We start from the raw sequence: 16,036 nt of genomic DNA, 5'->3' as shown, positions 1-16,036 counted from the left end.
TTTTAAGACTTTATTTATTTATTTGACACACAGAGAGAGATCACAAGCAGGCAGAGAGAGAGGGGAAAGCAGGCTCCCCGCTGAGCAGAGAGCCCGCTGCGGGGCCGATCCCAGGACCCTGGGATCATGACCTGAGCCGAAGGCAGAGGCTTAACCCACTGAGCCACCCAGGGTCTTGACTAGAGCAGGAGGTAGGGAAATAGGCTTGCCTGCCCCCCCCGGGGGGGGGGACTGCCTGGCATCCCTCCACCCCAACCTGAGTGCGCACACACACACACACACACACACACACACACACACACACAGTGTCCCTCATTTGATGCGATGACAAGAGCTTGTAACTTTGAACCCCTAGAGAAAGGAAGTAAAAGGAAGACATGCTTGAGAGGAGCTGCCAAGCCGAGCCACCGGAAACCAGACTGAGTTCACTCTTCTATTAAAGAATAAAAACAAAATCCCCGAGTGTATCGGTCCTTACTAATGTTAACATTCGGATTTATTCCTGTGTTCCTAGTGGGTGACAGGTGCCACATTAGGTGGGAGGATACAGGGGAAGGTGGAGATGCGGTTCCCTCTCTCATGGACTGAGGGGACCGTCGCCGGAGGGACATGTAGCTCAGTGTACGGCTGCTATGCGGGGAACCCCTCGCAGCAGTGACTGGGGCGGAAAAGGGTGTGCAGAGTTCCCAGTATCAAGCTGTTGACTGATGAAACCCAAAAAAGGACAGGACTCGATGGTTAGCTTTAGATGTTGCCGTGAAAGTTTTGTTTTGTCTTTTGAGAAAGCAAGTGTGAGCAAGGGCCGGGGTAGGGGGGCCAGGGGGAGGGCAGAGGGAGAAGGAGAAAGAATCTCAAGCAGGTTCCACACATGCTCAGCGTGAGCCCGACACAAGGCTCCATCCCACCACCCTGAGATCAGGACCTGAGCAGAAATCAAGATTCGGATGCTCAACTGACTGAACCACCCAGGTGCCCCTAGAAGAGCTTGTTTTTTTGTTTTCTTTTTGTTTCTAGCATTTTAAAAGTAATTGCGGGACGCCTGGGTGGCTCAGTCAGTTGAGCGTCTGCCTTTGGCTCGAGTCATGATCCCAGGGTCCTGGAATTGAGACCTGCATCAGGCTCCCAGCTCAGCGGGGACTCTGCTCCTCCTTCCGTCTGCAGCTCCCCCTGCTTTCTAGTCTCTCTTCTCTATCTGACAAATAAAATCTTAAAACAATTTTTTTTAAGTAATCCCTGCACCCAATGTGGGGCTCAAACACACAACCCTGAGATCAAGGGTTGCATGCTCCACTGACTGAGCCAGCCAGGCACCTCTAGGTGGCTTTTTAAAATTCTATTTATTTTTTTTCAAAGATTTTATTGAATTATTTGACACAGAGAGAGACACACAGCAAGAGAGGGAACACAAATGGGGGAGGTGGGAGAGGGAGAAGCAGACTTTCCACTGAGCAGGGAGCCCGATGTGGGGCTCAATCCCAGGACCCTGGGATTATGACCTGAGCTGAAGGCAGAAGCTTAACAACTGAGTCACCCAGGCGCCCGTAAGTGGCTTTTTTTTAGAGCTCAAGTGGAGAGCTGTTGCTATACCTTCTCCGTCCATGGCAAATTATTACTGTTGTTCAACTAGAGTGTCCGCTTACTGCCTGTCATCTCTAATTCCCATTCCGTTTCCCCCATGGGTGGTCAGGATGAATCTAGGAGACCGTCGGCCCTGTTGTCTGGCTTTCTCAGAGAAAGCTGATGGGTTGGATTTTGTCACATGGAAATGTGGAAAGATACTTGGTCAACTTAAAGGCATTGGATAAGTTATACCTGGAAGTCAGATGAATGGGGAAGAAGAAAGAAGTGGATTGGGGGGATGGTGTTACTGAGCAGGAGGTCCTGATGACTTTGAGATCTCGGGGTACTGAAGATGAAGAAAGAAGCTAAAAGGAAGGGAAGTTATGGTCACAGGTAGGGTGCTGGGTCAGTGAGCTTGGAGGTACAGCAGATGTGGGAGACGGTGAAACCCAAGGGAAGTGGTTGGCCAAGGTGGAATGGAGAAAGTCATTGGAGAAAGGTCTAGAGTGTTCAGTGGTCATTGATGTGCATCTAGGACAATGGGAGGGACTGAGGTGAACAGCAAGACTAGGAACCAGGAACCAGTGCCTGTGAAGAATGAGAGGGAGTTAGGATGGGTGGTATAGGATACGGTTCGGCTCCAAGTGATAGAAAACACCAAAGCAAGGTTAAACATGATGGAAGTTTGTCTCCCACACCCTCTTCAATGTCAAGACACCCAGTCTCCTCCTATCTTGTTACTCTGCACCACGTGATGCAAATTCCAAAATCTACCTCCTGGTCCAATATGGGTGCTGGAGTTCCAGCAATCACGTCTTCAGTCCAGAGGGCAAGAAGAGCTGAAGGGAAGCATCCACCCTTCCTTTAAGAACACTTGGAAGTTATAAACATTGTTTTCTCTCCTGTTGGTCAGAATATAGCCCCACCTGTTAAGAGCAGCTAGGAGACGTCATCTTTATTTTGAACACACACAACCCCTGCTAAAATACTTGAAGATTATATTTGTAGAGGGGGAAACAGATATGGGGGAACAATTGGCTGTCTCTCCCATAGGCAATGATTGGGAAGCCAGCAGAATACCAAGTAGGGGGTGAAAGTGATTTAGTAGGATGGTGTGAGCCTAAAATGGGGCAAGATTTTCTTCAAAGGGGGTGGAGGATAATCTGGAAGTGGTACAGGGAGGACCCAAACCCCAAATCCGTGGGAGGTGTGTGAAGTTTGAGACTGAAAGCCACCACTTGAAAGGGGGGTGGAGTGGCTTCTTGGGAGTCACTGGTTTCCTGTGAAGAAAATGAGGACCGGGGGCACCTGGGTGGCTCAGGGGGTTAAGCCTCTGCCTTCAGCTCAGGTCATGACCTCAGGGTCTTGGGATCGAGCCCCGAATTGGGATCTCTGCTCGGTGGGGAGCCTGCTTCCCCCTCTCTCTCTGCTGGTTCTCTGCCTACTTGTGATCTCTGTCTCTCTGTCAAATAAATAAATAAAATATTTAAAAAACTAAAAATAAAAAAGAAAATGAGGACGGGCAGCCTGTCAGGGGTTTGCTAGGAGGTCTTTGCAAGGAGTGGGCAGAGGCATGACCTGGGTCTGGGGCCGGCAACACAGGGCTGGGAAGCTGCATGGCCTCAGTCCCGGTCATGGTTGAGGGTGGGTCTTGCTTGGCCAGGGTGACCTGGAGCAGAAAACTCTCCATCTCCAGATGCACACAACTGATCACAGCCAGCCGGACAGTCACCTCTCACATCCTCCTTTTTGCCTCGAGCACTAAGTAAACTTGACATCTAAGCCTTGGTATCAGTCCCGATGTTCTGCATTTGGGATTATCTATGAGTTTAAAAGATCATGGTTAAAAATTTCAACAGAGTACATGTGAAGATCTAATTGGCCTTTCTGGATGATTCGTGAATTGGGCAGCAAACCCTCTAGCAGATGAGGTAGGGTAGGGGGCCTCTGAGCAGTTGGCAAGTGGCAGGAGGATGGGGCGAGAGTGATTAGTAAAATGATTGTTCCTGGCAAGGTCACTTTCCTTTAGCGGGGAGAACAGGGGGCCCCACAATGCACAATACAGCTTCCCTTGGAAGATGGAGAGGCCTGTGTGGCAGACTCATTGGTGCCCATCGGAAAACTCAACTGACCAGTTAAGACTACATTTTGGGGGGCACATGGGGGGTGTAGTTAAGCATTCAATTCTTGGTTTCGGCTCAGGTCATAATCTTGGTCGGGGTTATGGGATGGAGCCCCGCAGTGGGGCCGGAGCTGAGCACGGACTCTACTTGTGATTCGCTCTCCCTCTGTCCACCCGGTTCATGCTAAGATAAATCAAGCTTTAAAAAAAAAAAAAAAAAAAAAAAGCCTACATTTTATGTAGGCGGGAGGGCGACAATGCAATGAGATTAGGTATTAAGCCCCCTTTTGGGGACTTGGCCTAAGTGACGTCGCTTGGGGCCTATTGTTTTAAGACTGGGAGAGAGAGGTGGCAAAGGGATAGGGAAAGCATTTTTATCTGAGAGTGAGCCAGAGCGAGCACAAGCAGGGAGGGGGCGGAAGGAGCAGACTCCCCGCTGAGCAGGGAGCCCAATGCAGGGCTCGATCCCAGGACTGCAGAATCCTGACCCCAGCAGATGCTTAACCGAGCCACCCCAATAATTTTTTTAAAGGCATCTTTCAGTGTGGGAACTACTTTTCCACCCATTTTTTTTTTTTTTTTAAAGATTTTGAGAGAGAGCGAGCATGAGCAATGGAAAAGAGAGAATACTAAGCAGACTCCCCACCTAGCACAGAGCCCGACGTGGGGCTCAATCCCACGACCCTGAGATTATGACCCGAGCCCAAATCAAGAGCCGAAAACTCAACGGACTCAGCTACCCAGGCACCCCCGTTTTAATTATATACATGGTTTCCCAGCATCAGGGAGGAATATTCAAATGCCAAAGTTCACCCCTAAGCGCCCCCCCTCATCTGCCCCACCCCACCCAGCTGCCCAGGGTAGGTTTGTGAAGCCTTAAGAGGCCTGAAAAGGTTTTCTTCAAAGAGATTATTAAACATTGTTATCATTCCCCATGATACAATCCGTCTCCTCTTGTGGCTGTCCCACCAGGAACCTGTGTGTGCTCAGTCCCCCTGGCCACCTACACCCAGGCCCCACGCCCTCCAGGATCTGACTCCAGTTTTCATTCTTGGGGATATATCTTTAATGAAGATGTTGAACTATTTAGGGGACAAACGGACTCTGTGTACAAGTTCCACACACGGGCTGTCAGCGAGACGGGACAGTAGGGCCCCAGCATCTGGGTCTGCAGGATGGCGGGCAGCAGCAGCAGGAGGGAGAGAGCGGGCCTGGGGCTCTGCCCTGACACGCTGTGTGGCCCTAGGCAATTTATGTAACCTTTCACCTTAATGGCTCCTTCGTAAAAAAAAAAAAAGGGGGGGGGACACCTATCAAGTACCTTCTTGAATTCTTGCGAAAAATACTTTAGACACATACGAAATGCGAAGTGCACGCCTGGTTCACGGCAGCTGCCATACAGAGCTATGTTGCTGTTTTCAAGTTTATTCACTTAAGTAATCTCATGTGGCTCAAACTCACAGTCCTGAAATCAAGTCACATGCTCTTTGGACTGAACCTGCCGGACACACCCACAGTTATTATTTAAAACTCTGTCAGGTCGTAAAACCCCTGGGGCCAGCGGCAGTGCCTGGCACTGTAACTAATCATCCAACATTAATGGAATGAAGGAAGGAATGAATGAGTGGAAGGAGTGGAGGGAGGGAGGGAAGGAGGAAATTGACGGATGGACGGACAAGAGAAGGAATGAATGGAAAGGACGGACGGGTGAAGGAAAGAATGGGATAGAGGGAGGGACAGAGGGAGGAAGGCAGGCTGGCTGGCTAAAGGCTTAATATAGGGAAGCAGGCGCTGACCATTTCTTTCAGGAAACTGCTGCATGGAGAAGAAATACTGAGTTCCGAGGCCTGCACCGGGGTAGCCTGAGGACATAGCAGGAGACCCGCTCAGAGAAACGTCAGCAAACTACTTGTACTAGATTTAAAAAAGCGGAATCCAGAAAGCTTCTGCTCTTTCTCTGATGGGGACACGTGGGTCCTGACTTACGTGCTGTCATACACCCCCAGCCCCTCAACCCCCGGTACGAGGAAGGGGCACATGAAACACCCCTCTGAGCCCAGAGCGATGGGGGACACAATGCGGCAATCACTGGGTAGAGCGTGTGTGTTGTGTGTGGTGGGGGGTGGGCAACAGACTATTCTCACTTCCCAGGGTGGCTCTGTCCTTAGCACACACTGCTTCCCAGGCCCCCGGACAACCCTGTTCGAGCAGAACCGCAAACAGATCCAACGGCATAAGGCAAAAGCAGGCAGATTAATGAAACCAGCGGAGGTTTTTGGGGGCATTTTGGCCCTTGTCTGTCTGAGACGTATTTGGAGGGAAGGTGGGGTGCTTCTGAATTTGAGGCTGGGGACAGGAGACCCCCAGGCACAAGCCCAGGGGAGCCCCCCCCGCCCCGCTCAGCAGCCCCCTTCCCGGGTCCAGTTTCGGGCGTTGATGAAGAGCTGGAGCCAGGGGGAGGCGGTCAGGGTGTCAAACGGGGGAGGTCGCCACGCCCACTGCCACGGCCTCACAGCGCGCTCGGGGTGTGGCATGAGAGCCAGGTGGCGGCCATCGAGGGAGCAGACGCCAGCCACACCCCCAGGGGACCCGTTGGGGTTCATGGGGTACTGTTCCGTGGGCTGCCCAGCATCGTCTGCCCAGTGCAGTGGCGCCAGGCCCATGGCTTCGATCTGGGCTTGGAGCTCCGGGGAAGAAAATGCCATGTAACCTGCAGGGAGGGGAAGCAAGACGGAAGGAAGGGCAAAGCTCCCTCATGCCCTTCACCCACCCCGCCCCCCAGCCCCGTCCCTCCCCACCCCTTCCGGAGCCTGACCTTCCCCGTGAGCGCTCCACACGGGCAGCACGGCGCCCTCCATCCCTCGCAGCATCAGGGCCGGCCCGGGCCCCACACGCACGCTGGCCCAGCGAGACTCGAAGCGGCCGGACAGGTTGTGGCGCAGCACGAGGCCGGGAGGGGTGGGCCAGGAGTCGGGGCCCTGCTCCTCGGCCTGCTGGGCCTCCTCGCTGGGGCTGCCTCCCACCCAGCCCAGCAGCGCCAGCAGCTGACAGCCGTTACACACGCCCAGGCTGAAGGTGTCGGGCCGCTTCCGGAAGCGCCTCAGCTCGGCCCCGGCCAGCGGGTGGAAGGTCACAGCAGCCGCCCACCCTAGGAGGGAACAGGGACATCAGGGTGGGGCCTGGCACGGAGGGGGGCGGCTGCTCTTCCGTCCCTGCCATGACCCTCCCAGCCCCCAACACACGTGCACGCACACAAACACACGTACACACGTACACCGATGCACACGTGCATACACACACAGGTGCGCGCACACAGATGCACACACGCACGCGCCCTCTACAGGCAAACGCAAGGAGAACAGGTTTATCTGCTTAGATGTTGCCATTCGTGGCCCAGAGATGGCCCTTAAGTTTTTCGGCCTGGCCAGCAGAGTACTTTCAATGTTCTTTATTTAACTCCCTAACATTTAAAAATAAGATTTCATATAAAAATCTGGATTCTGGGGGCGCCTGGGTGGCTCAGTTGGTTAGGGATCTGCCTTTGGCTCAGGTCATGATCCTGGGGTCCTGGGATTGAGCCCCGCATCGGTGGGGAGCCTGCTTCTCCCTCTGCCCCTGCTTGTGCTCCCCTTGCTCGCTCACTCTCTCTCAAATAAATAAAATCTTAAAAAAAAATTAAAAAGTAACCACCCAGGGTGCCTGGGTGGCTCAGTGGGTTAAAGCCTCTGCCTTCAGCTCAGGTCAGGCTCTCTGCTCAGCGGGGAGCCTGCTTCCCTCTCTCTCTGACTACCTCTCTGCCTGCTTGTGATCTCTGTCAAATAAATAATAAATAAAAATCTTAAAAAAAAAAAAAGTAACCACCCAAAAATAATCTGGATTCTTGGTTTCTCCTGGAAACCAGAAAGATCTGGCCACGCTGGGCCCACCCTCGGAGAGCACAATCTACACAAGGCGTAGACACCTTTAGATGGGGCCCGTGCCACCCCATGCCACCCCGTGCCACCCTGCCTCACATCAGTCACCCCTGGGCCTGCTGCTGGCGTCTGGCCCAGAACGGATGTACTCCCCAACCCTGGCGCTGCGGAGGTGAGAGACCAGTTCCCAGTCAGGAAGAAGGGAGCCACGGCACCCCTGCAGGAGTGTGCGGGGGAGGGAGCAGGCAGACGTGCGACACCTACCTTTGGCAGAGCCCAGGACATCCGCGTAGCTGAAGCCGCCCACAAAAGCCACACCACGAAACGTGTCCAAACTGATTGCCCCAGAGCACAGGTCCTGCATGGTCATGTCCCACACCTGGCAGGACGGGCAGGGGCAGCATGGGCAGACACAGCCCGAGGCCCCCCCTGGCCCCGGCTCTGCCAGCCACCCCGCTTACCTCAAACCCAGCCAAGTGGAAGGCATCTGCCATCTCGCGGTCTCCGTTACTGCCCTCCTCTCGCAGGATGGCGACTCGGGGCACGGGACCACCTGGCGGGGAGGAGGAGTGTCTCTGGGCCAGAGGCCTCCTTCCCTACCACAAAGTCCCCCCACATGCCTTTTCCTGGGCAGGCCCAGGCGTCCAGGCCTTGCGTTCCGCGCCCCGGGCTGAGGGTTGGGGAAGCCGGGCTGGCACAGTCTCCCTCACCGGGCTCGCGGGGCACGGACACTTCGGGGAAGGTCGGGGGCAGGCAGTAGCTGGGCCCCGTGCGCTCCCACAGCCCCTGCTCTTCCTCCGCCACACAGCGAGGCTCCGCCTGCAGCCGGTCCAGCTGGAAACTCGTCTCTTCCCACACGGCGCGCAGCTGCCCAACAGTGTCCTCCAGGACCACAGCCCCGTTCACGGACACTCGCACCTGCAGGGAAGGGCGCGTCTCTCAGGGCCAGGAGTCAGGAGGCTGCCCCCGGGGCTGGCGCATGGGGGCCACGGCCTCCCCGCCATGCACTGTCCTGCCCTTCCTCACCAGGGCGTGGGGCCCGGCGTCGCCCGTGGGACCCAGCTCCAGGCAGCAGAGTCCAGCAGCCCCGTAGCGCTCCAGCACCTGGCCCAGGTCTGCCTCCTGCACTTCCAGCACCAGGCCCGGCTCCTCGGCGAACAGCACCGGCAGCACTGGGAGAACGAGGTAGGGGCACAAGGGTGACTGGGGGACACCACGGATGCGGGAGGGTGGTGGCCAGCAGTGGCTCTGGGCTGAGGGACTGGAGGCGGGGATCAGAGGGGACAGGAGGGCTGAGACAGAGGAACCAAGGATGTGGCCTCAGGGTCTATGGGGGCGGTCCCAGATGGGTGAGTCACTGGGCTGAGTGGTCAGAGAAGATAGCCAAAGACTTGGGAATGGGGTTGGGGACGCTCCATTTTTTTCACTGGATGCGGGGTCCACAGGGTGGGGCACGCAGCGCAGGCCCGAGTCTAAACCACCCGCTCCTCACCATCGACCTCGGGGGCAGGCACATCCACCTCTATCCCACAATTCCCCGCAAAGGCCATCTCCAACAGACAGGTGATGAGACCCCCATCACTGACGTCATGGCCTGAGCAGACGAGGCGGTCTGGAGGAAGGAGAAAAATGCTTACCAGCCTTGGGGCCCAAACCCCCTTCTAGAGGGTAGGTCCCATGTGCAAATGTGGGCATGCTCCAAGAACTGGAGACCAGGGTGACGGACCCCGCTTGCCCCACCGTTGAGTGCCTGCCACATGCCAGTCACGGGCACCCTCTGCCCCAAGGCCTCACTCACCTCTCAGCAGGCCCTGGGTGACATTAAAGGCACACGCCAAGTTCTCGGGGACGTCCAGGTTGGGAGGCTGCTCGCCCAGCTGCGAGAAGCACTGGGCCAGAGCCGTGCCCCCCAGCCGGTGCTGCCCAGGGCTCAGAGGCACATACAGCAGACGGCCTGTGGAAACGGGGCAGGGGTGAGGGGGCGGGATGGCTCAGAACGCCCCCCTACCACCGTGCTCGCAAGTACTGAGGTTCCCGGCATGTGGGCGGACCCACAGACCCCCAGTCCCAGAGCCAAGACAAGGGGCCCAGACCTCCCAAAGCTGACCCCAAACAGAGGACCAAGCTCAGAATGCACAGTGCAGGGAGGACGGGGAAGCGCCCATACCTCCTCCTCCAGGATGCTTGAGGTCTGGGGTTACAGTGGCTGTAATGTCTGGGCAGACAGCGTAGGCTGAGATGACCAGCGATCCTGTAGAGCAAGGAGCACAAGAGTGGGGGCGCCTGGTGGGCGCGGTTGGTGGAGTGTCCAACTCTTGACTTAGGCTCAGGTCATGATCTCAGGGTCCTGAGATCGAGCCCTGTGACCGGCAGGCCCCACACTGAGCGGGGAGTCTGCTTCTCCTCTCCCTCTCCTTCTGCCCCCTCCCCTGGCTCTCACTCACACTAATTTAAAAAAAAGGTAATCACAGACCCATACCCCTGAAACATGTAATAGATTATATGTTAATTTTTTAAAAATTAAAAAAAAAGGAGTAAGAAAGTGAGATGCCAGCCCAGCCCACAGGTCTGCCCCTTCCCCACGACCCCCAGGCCCTACCAGGAGCCCGCACTGTCTCAGAGCCGACCCGGGCGGCCATGCTGAGAGAGTCCTTGCCACCATCCACTGCCACACCCAAGGCCGCCATCACTGCCACCATAGCCTCGCAGGCGTCGGCCAGAGCTGCGCCCTCCCCTGGGAGCTTGGCGGCCCACATCCAGTTCCCGCTGCATTTCACGTCCTGGGGAGCGGCGGACATGGGTGCGTCAGAGAGAAGAGAGGTGGGGAGTCTGGGGCAGGGGCGGAAGGGCTGGGAGGTCCGGAGGCGAAGGTGAAGGGCGGAGGCGGATGCCCACCCCCCCACCCCCCAACCCGCTCCGGGACTCACCCGGAGGTCGGTGACTAGCGCGAACACCAGGTTGGTGAGGGCTTCAGCCACGGCCAGGCGGGCGGCCACCTTGGGGTCCAGCAGGCTCTTGATGGGCTGCTCTCCTAGAGCAGTGGCGGCCCCAACGAGCTCCTGGTGACTCAGGGCCACAACGGCCACATCTGCCAGGGGGGTCTGCAGGGCTCCCACACACTGCTGCTGGGCCACCAGGCCACCCACGGAGCGGTCCACCTGCAGAACCAGCTGCGGTTGGCAAGGGGCCAGGGCCTGGGACGCCAGGGCGGTCGGGGGACAGGCATCATCACAGACACACAGGCCTCAGGTGGTGGGAGCAGGGGAGCCGGCCCACAGGCTCTCTTCTCCCTTGGGCCTGCTGAATCCCCACAGCCTCGGGGAGGCCAGGGGCATGGGAGCAGCGGGAAGGGGACAGAGACTGCAGTCTGGACCTTGTTGGTGAGGTAGCGCTTGCTGGCCACAGCGGGCAGCCTCAGAACACGCTCCAGAGCCTGGCGCACACGCAGACCTGGGGGCAAGGCCAGGGGCTTCAGCACGGGGAAACTCCTCTGGAGGAAGAACTCCTACAACGCAGAAGGTGACAGGGGTGTGAGAGCAGCTGCGGGAGCGCTGGGCACAGACGGGACAAAGCACGTGTCGGGCAAAGGGCAGTTGGAAGAGCTGGGGCAGAGAAGGGAGGAAAGCCGGCCTCCCTCCCACCCCCACATACCTTCCGAGGCATCTTGCCCAGCACCCAATCCAGCTCCAGGTCCACAGGGGTTGGGGGGGACAAGGGGGAGCCATCCTCATGGCCATTTCTTCCAAGAGGGCACTCGCGATCATCCACCAGCACTATCTACGGCCACAGAGCGCAGAGCGGAGGAGACCGTGAACCCGAGCAGGGAATGCTTCCAGAAAGCCAGGCAGAAGCGCTCTCTCCACCCTCTGTCTGGCTTCCCTACTGAGTGCCCGCCCCTGGCCGTCTCCTACACGCTGTCCCCCAGTCTGCGTGCCACTGACTCCCATCCTCCTCTCCTTTTCTCCCCCAGACGGCTCTCCCTCCCTCCAGCCCGGACACAGGCAGCTCTGAGCCCACGCGCTGCGGCTACCACCGACTCCCTGGGCCCACTCACTCTCTTGTCCCCAGTGATGGTGCCCACAAAGCAAGCCGGACAGCGTTCCCGGGCGCTGACACGACTGAGGAAGTCCCGGTCAAGAGGCCTCAGCAGAAGAGCATTTGACTCCTGGTACTCGGCCCCCCAGATTTCCAGGGCATTCAGGGTCGGATCCCCAAGCTGCATCCAGGAGGGAGGAGGAAGGAAAGGGTCAGTGGGCACTGCCCCGTCTCTTGTCTTTGCTAGGAGTCTGGGTGCGGGGGGTGGGGGGAAGAAGGCTGGGGCTGGTAGGGAGGGGAGATGGCCAGACCTCAGGGCACGACGCCCACCTGGAAGCGGCTGGTGTAGATGACAGCCCCAGCGGGGTCACTCAGCTCCTTCAGGACGTTGCCTAGTGAGAGGGCGTGGGGGAGAGGGGGTGAGGCAGCCATGATCAGCCCCAGCCTCCAAAGGAGCCCCGAATTCTGTATACCCTGCAGAACTGTGGCTGCACCCCATCCCCCCAGCAACCATCCTGTGGCAGCAGGCTCCCACCCCCCCAGTGCTGAGCCTCTCCTGAAGGTACGGGGGGTAGAGAATGGGACCCAGGGCCGGGCGGCCACTTGCAGACCCTCGATGCCTCAGCCTCAGTGGAACCTGGCAAGAGGCCAGGGAAGCCAGGTCCCTCATCCCAGTCCTGTCCTCACCATTGCCGCCAGCGCCCTGATCATGGAGGCTGCAGATGGGGTTCCCCCTGGAGGCCTCCACACAAGCCCGGATCACACGGTTCATCTTCTGTTCCATCTCCGGGTCCCCCCGCTGCACAGCCCCAAAGTCCAGCTCGCTGGCGTTGTCGCCCTGCACCTGAGGCAAGAAAGGGCAGAGCTGGGCTGGAGGGCTCTGGGAGCTCACGTGCCACCGAGGCCCAGGGCCTGACAGCGTCGAGGACTCTGCCCTTGAGCTAGTCCCACTCACCTGCACAGACGACGCGGCTCCACCCCCGACTCCGATCCTGTAGACGGGCCCCCCAACCTTCACCACATCCATGCCTGCGGGGAAGGAAGGCAGAGTCAGAACACGGGGGAATCCAGCAGGAGCAGCAGGAGCGTGAACAAGCGTATGGATGACAGAAGCGGCTAAGAGGGGACAGCAATGACTATCACAGACGTTCGTGTTCTTCGGGGGAATACAAGCTGGGCAAGTCATGCTCCAGCTTGACCCACACAGGCGCGAAATCAAACACCGCTGCGTCACCTGTCTTACCAAGGACAGGAAACGCCGTTGACCTCTGAACAACACTGGGGTTAGGGGGTGCTGACCTACCCAGTAAGATATGTGCACGGAACAGTCAACTTCCACAAAAGTCAACTACTCAGAACCTACTATCAACCAGAAACTTTACTAATGATGGTCGATTAATAATAAACGATAGAAAGTAATAAACTGGGGTGCCTGGGTGGCTCAGTGGGTTAAGCTGCTGCCTTCGGCTCAGGTCATGATCCCAGGGTCCTGGGATCAAGCCCCGCATTGGGCTCTCTGCTCAGCAGGGAGTCTGCTGCCCCCCCCCCCCCCCCGCCCCCCCCCCTGCCTACTTGTGATCTCTGTCTGTCAAATAAATAAATAAAATCTAAAAAAAAAAAAAAGTAATAAACTAATAAAAACCAATGAGCAACACGTATTCTGTGTGTTACCCAGACGCTGTGTTCTTACATTATACGTCACACTGTTCTCTCACAATAAGATAAGCTAGAAAAAAGAAAACATTCAGAAAATTAGAAAAAGATACATTTACAGGACTGTCCTGTATTTATTGAAAAAATTCACAGACAAGTGGACGTGCCCGGCTCAAATCCGTGTTGTTCAAAGGGCCAACTGTGATTTAAGGCTCACAAGAGGGAGCTGATTCATCGATTACGGTATATCCGCACACTGCAACACTATCCCCCCAGAAGAGGATCACATACGATTTTGTATATTTATCAATACAACATGATCTCCAAGATATATTGCTAAGTAAAAAGGGCAAGGTACAGAATTATGGGCGCCCTTTTACAATTGCATCAGGAAAAAAATAACAGAAATAAGTAACAGCAGAGCTGGAAGACTTAGGCCCGGAAACCGGTTAGTAGACCTAAACGAAGGGAAACAGAGCTCATGGTGACAGAGAAAAAGGTTTAACGCTCTTATGATGGCTGTGTTCGCCAAACTGATCTGCACTCAGCCCAATCCCTCTCATAATCGAGCTGCCTTTCTCACAGAAACAGAGCAGCCAATCCTAAAATCTGTATGGGAACATAAAGGACCTAGAACAGCCAAAACAATCATGAAAAAGGAGGACAAAATTGGAGGACCCACACTGCCGGCTTTTAGCATTTACTACAAAGCTGTAGTAATCCAGTCAGTGTGGTTCCAGCACAAGCACTGATACATGGATCTATGGGCTGCGAACCGTGAATCCGTAAAGGATTCTTACGTTTATGGCCAGCTGATTTTTGTTTCTGTTCTTCTCTTAAGTAGGCTCCACACCCAACATGGGGCTTGCACTCACAACCCCAAGATCGACAGCTGCGTGCTCTACGGACTGAGCCAGCCAGGAACCCCTGGGGCAACTCATTTTTGAACAGTCCCAAGACCATTCAGCAAGGTACAAATGAAGAGTCTTCAAGACGTGGCATTAGGACGACTGGATATCCACGTGTAAGAGAGATAAGTTAGATTCCTACCTCACACCGTATTAAAAAAAATTCACTCAGAATGTGTCAGAAGGGCATGTGGGTGGCTCAGTCTATTAACCGTCTGCCTTCAATTCAGGTCATGATCTCAGGGTCCTGGGATCAAGTCCTACATCGGGCTCCCCGCTCAGCAGAGAGCCTGCTTCTCCCTCTCCCACTCCCCTACCACCCCGCTCAAGCTCTCTCTCTCTCTCAAATAAATAAAAAATCTTACAAGAAAAGACAAACAAAAAAAAGTATCAGAAACCTCAATGTAAATGCTATAATAACATGACAAGAAAACACAGCTGTCGTCTTTATGACCTTGGCTTAGGCAATGGTTTTGTTCGCCTTGACATCAAAACAAACCATAAGCAGCAAAAAAAGATAGAGATAAACCTGACTTGACCAAAACTAAAAACATCTGTGCTTTCTTTGTAAAACATCACAAAATAGTAAAAAGAGCAGGAAAAAATACTTGCAAGTCATGTATCTATCTGATAACTGTTTAGCATCCTGAATACACAGAACTTTTTTTTTTTTTTTTTAAGATTTTGTTTATTTGACAGACAGAGATCACAAGTAGGCAGAGAGGCAGACAAAGAGGAAGGGAAGCAGGCTTCCTGCTGAGCAGAGAGCCCGATATGGGGCTCGATCCCAGGACCCTGGAATCATGACCCGAGGCGAAGGCAGAGGCTTTAACCCACTGAGCCACCCAGGCGCCCCTACACAGAACTCTTTTATAACTCCACACACACACACAAAAACCTGATCTAAAATGAACAAAGAACCCCCCCCCCCCAAAAAAAGACAAAGAATCAGACAGACATTTCACACCAAGGATGATCTCTAAACGCACGTGAAAAGATGCTCAACGTCATTAGCCATTACGGAAATGCAAACCCCAACCACAACGAGATGCCACTTCACGACACAGGGTGGCTAGAATCAGAGACCGGTAACAGGAGTTGGTGAGGATGTGGAGAAATCAGAACCCTCTTACACTGCTGGTGGGGGCCGAGGGGGAGTGCAAAGTGGTTTGGAGACGAGTCGGGCAGTTTTTTAAAAAGCTGGACACGGTTCCCGTGGGAGCCCCCATTTCCACTCACAGTTCTACAGACTGGAGGCACGAGAACATACGGGCCCAGAAAAACACGTACACGTGTGTTTACAGCAGCACTACCCACACTGGCTGAAGAACCCAGGTGTCTACCAACTGACGCCCGGACAGACACAGAAGAGGCCTGGCCCTGGAAAGGAGTGAGGGTCTGGTTCATGCTACCACACAGATAGTTCTTGAAAACACGGTGCACAGTGAAAGGCGCCAGGCACCTAAGGCCGCATCCTGTGTGATTCCATTCACGTGAAATGTCCCGAACAGGCAAATCCACAGAGACAGAAGTCGATGGGCCGACGCAGGGCTAAGGGAGGAAGAGACTGCTAACGGGTGTGCTTTGACAATGACATTCTGGAATTAGGGGGGCTCGAGGCACAGCTTTGTGTGTATCCTAAAAAACCTCTGCCTTGGGCGCCTGGGTGGCTCAGTGGGTTAAGCCGCTGCCTTCGGCTCGGGTCATGATCTCGGGGTCCTGGGATAGAGCCCCACGTCGGGCTCTCTGCTCAGCGGGGAGCCTGCTTCCCTCTCTCTCTCTGCCTGCCTCTCTGCCTACTTGTGATCTCTCTCTGTCAAACAGATAAATAAAATCTTAAAAAA

General features: G+C 55.3%; 1 protein-coding gene across 2 annotated transcripts in view; it reads right to left on the bottom strand.

Annotated features, from left to right (window-relative positions):
- Window positions 1–4,576: 4,576 nt before the first annotated feature.
- Window positions 4,577–16,036, bottom strand: part of LOC111161131 (phosphoribosylformylglycinamidine synthase) — a 19,693-nt gene continuing 8,233 nt past the window's right edge. For both annotated transcript variants that reach the window (XM_022524636.1, XM_022524637.1), the window contains exons 12-28: window positions 12,587–12,660; window positions 12,319–12,475; window positions 11,962–12,023; window positions 11,651–11,812; window positions 11,248–11,373; window positions 10,970–11,101; window positions 10,524–10,754; window positions 10,196–10,376; window positions 9,764–9,847; window positions 9,395–9,550; window positions 9,089–9,208; window positions 8,623–8,768; window positions 8,307–8,514; window positions 8,058–8,149; window positions 7,861–7,975; window positions 6,498–6,830; window positions 4,577–6,392 (exon numbers count right to left, since the gene is read on the bottom strand). In XM_022524636.1, the coding sequence (XP_022380344.1) occupies window positions 6,082–6,392; window positions 6,498–6,830; window positions 7,861–7,975; window positions 8,058–8,149; window positions 8,307–8,514; window positions 8,623–8,768; window positions 9,089–9,208; window positions 9,395–9,550; window positions 9,764–9,847; window positions 10,196–10,376; window positions 10,524–10,754; window positions 10,970–11,101; window positions 11,248–11,373; window positions 11,651–11,812; window positions 11,962–12,023; window positions 12,319–12,475; window positions 12,587–12,660 (2,690 nt within the window). In that variant the 3' untranslated portion in view covers window positions 4,577–6,081. The remainder of the gene's footprint in view (window positions 6,393–6,497; window positions 6,831–7,860; window positions 7,976–8,057; window positions 8,150–8,306; window positions 8,515–8,622; window positions 8,769–9,088; window positions 9,209–9,394; window positions 9,551–9,763; window positions 9,848–10,195; window positions 10,377–10,523; window positions 10,755–10,969; window positions 11,102–11,247; window positions 11,374–11,650; window positions 11,813–11,961; window positions 12,024–12,318; window positions 12,476–12,586; window positions 12,661–16,036) is intronic.

Source organism: Enhydra lutris, unplaced genomic scaffold (assembly GCF_002288905.1).
Source record: "Enhydra lutris kenyoni isolate GAN:26980312 unplaced genomic scaffold, ASM228890v2 scaffoldscaffold82, whole genome shotgun sequence".
NCBI classification, from domain to species: domain Eukaryota; kingdom Metazoa; phylum Chordata; class Mammalia; order Carnivora; family Mustelidae; genus Enhydra; species Enhydra lutris.
The sequence above is the reverse complement of the archived record's forward strand: the minus strand, read 5'-3'. Positions and strand labels throughout refer to the sequence as shown.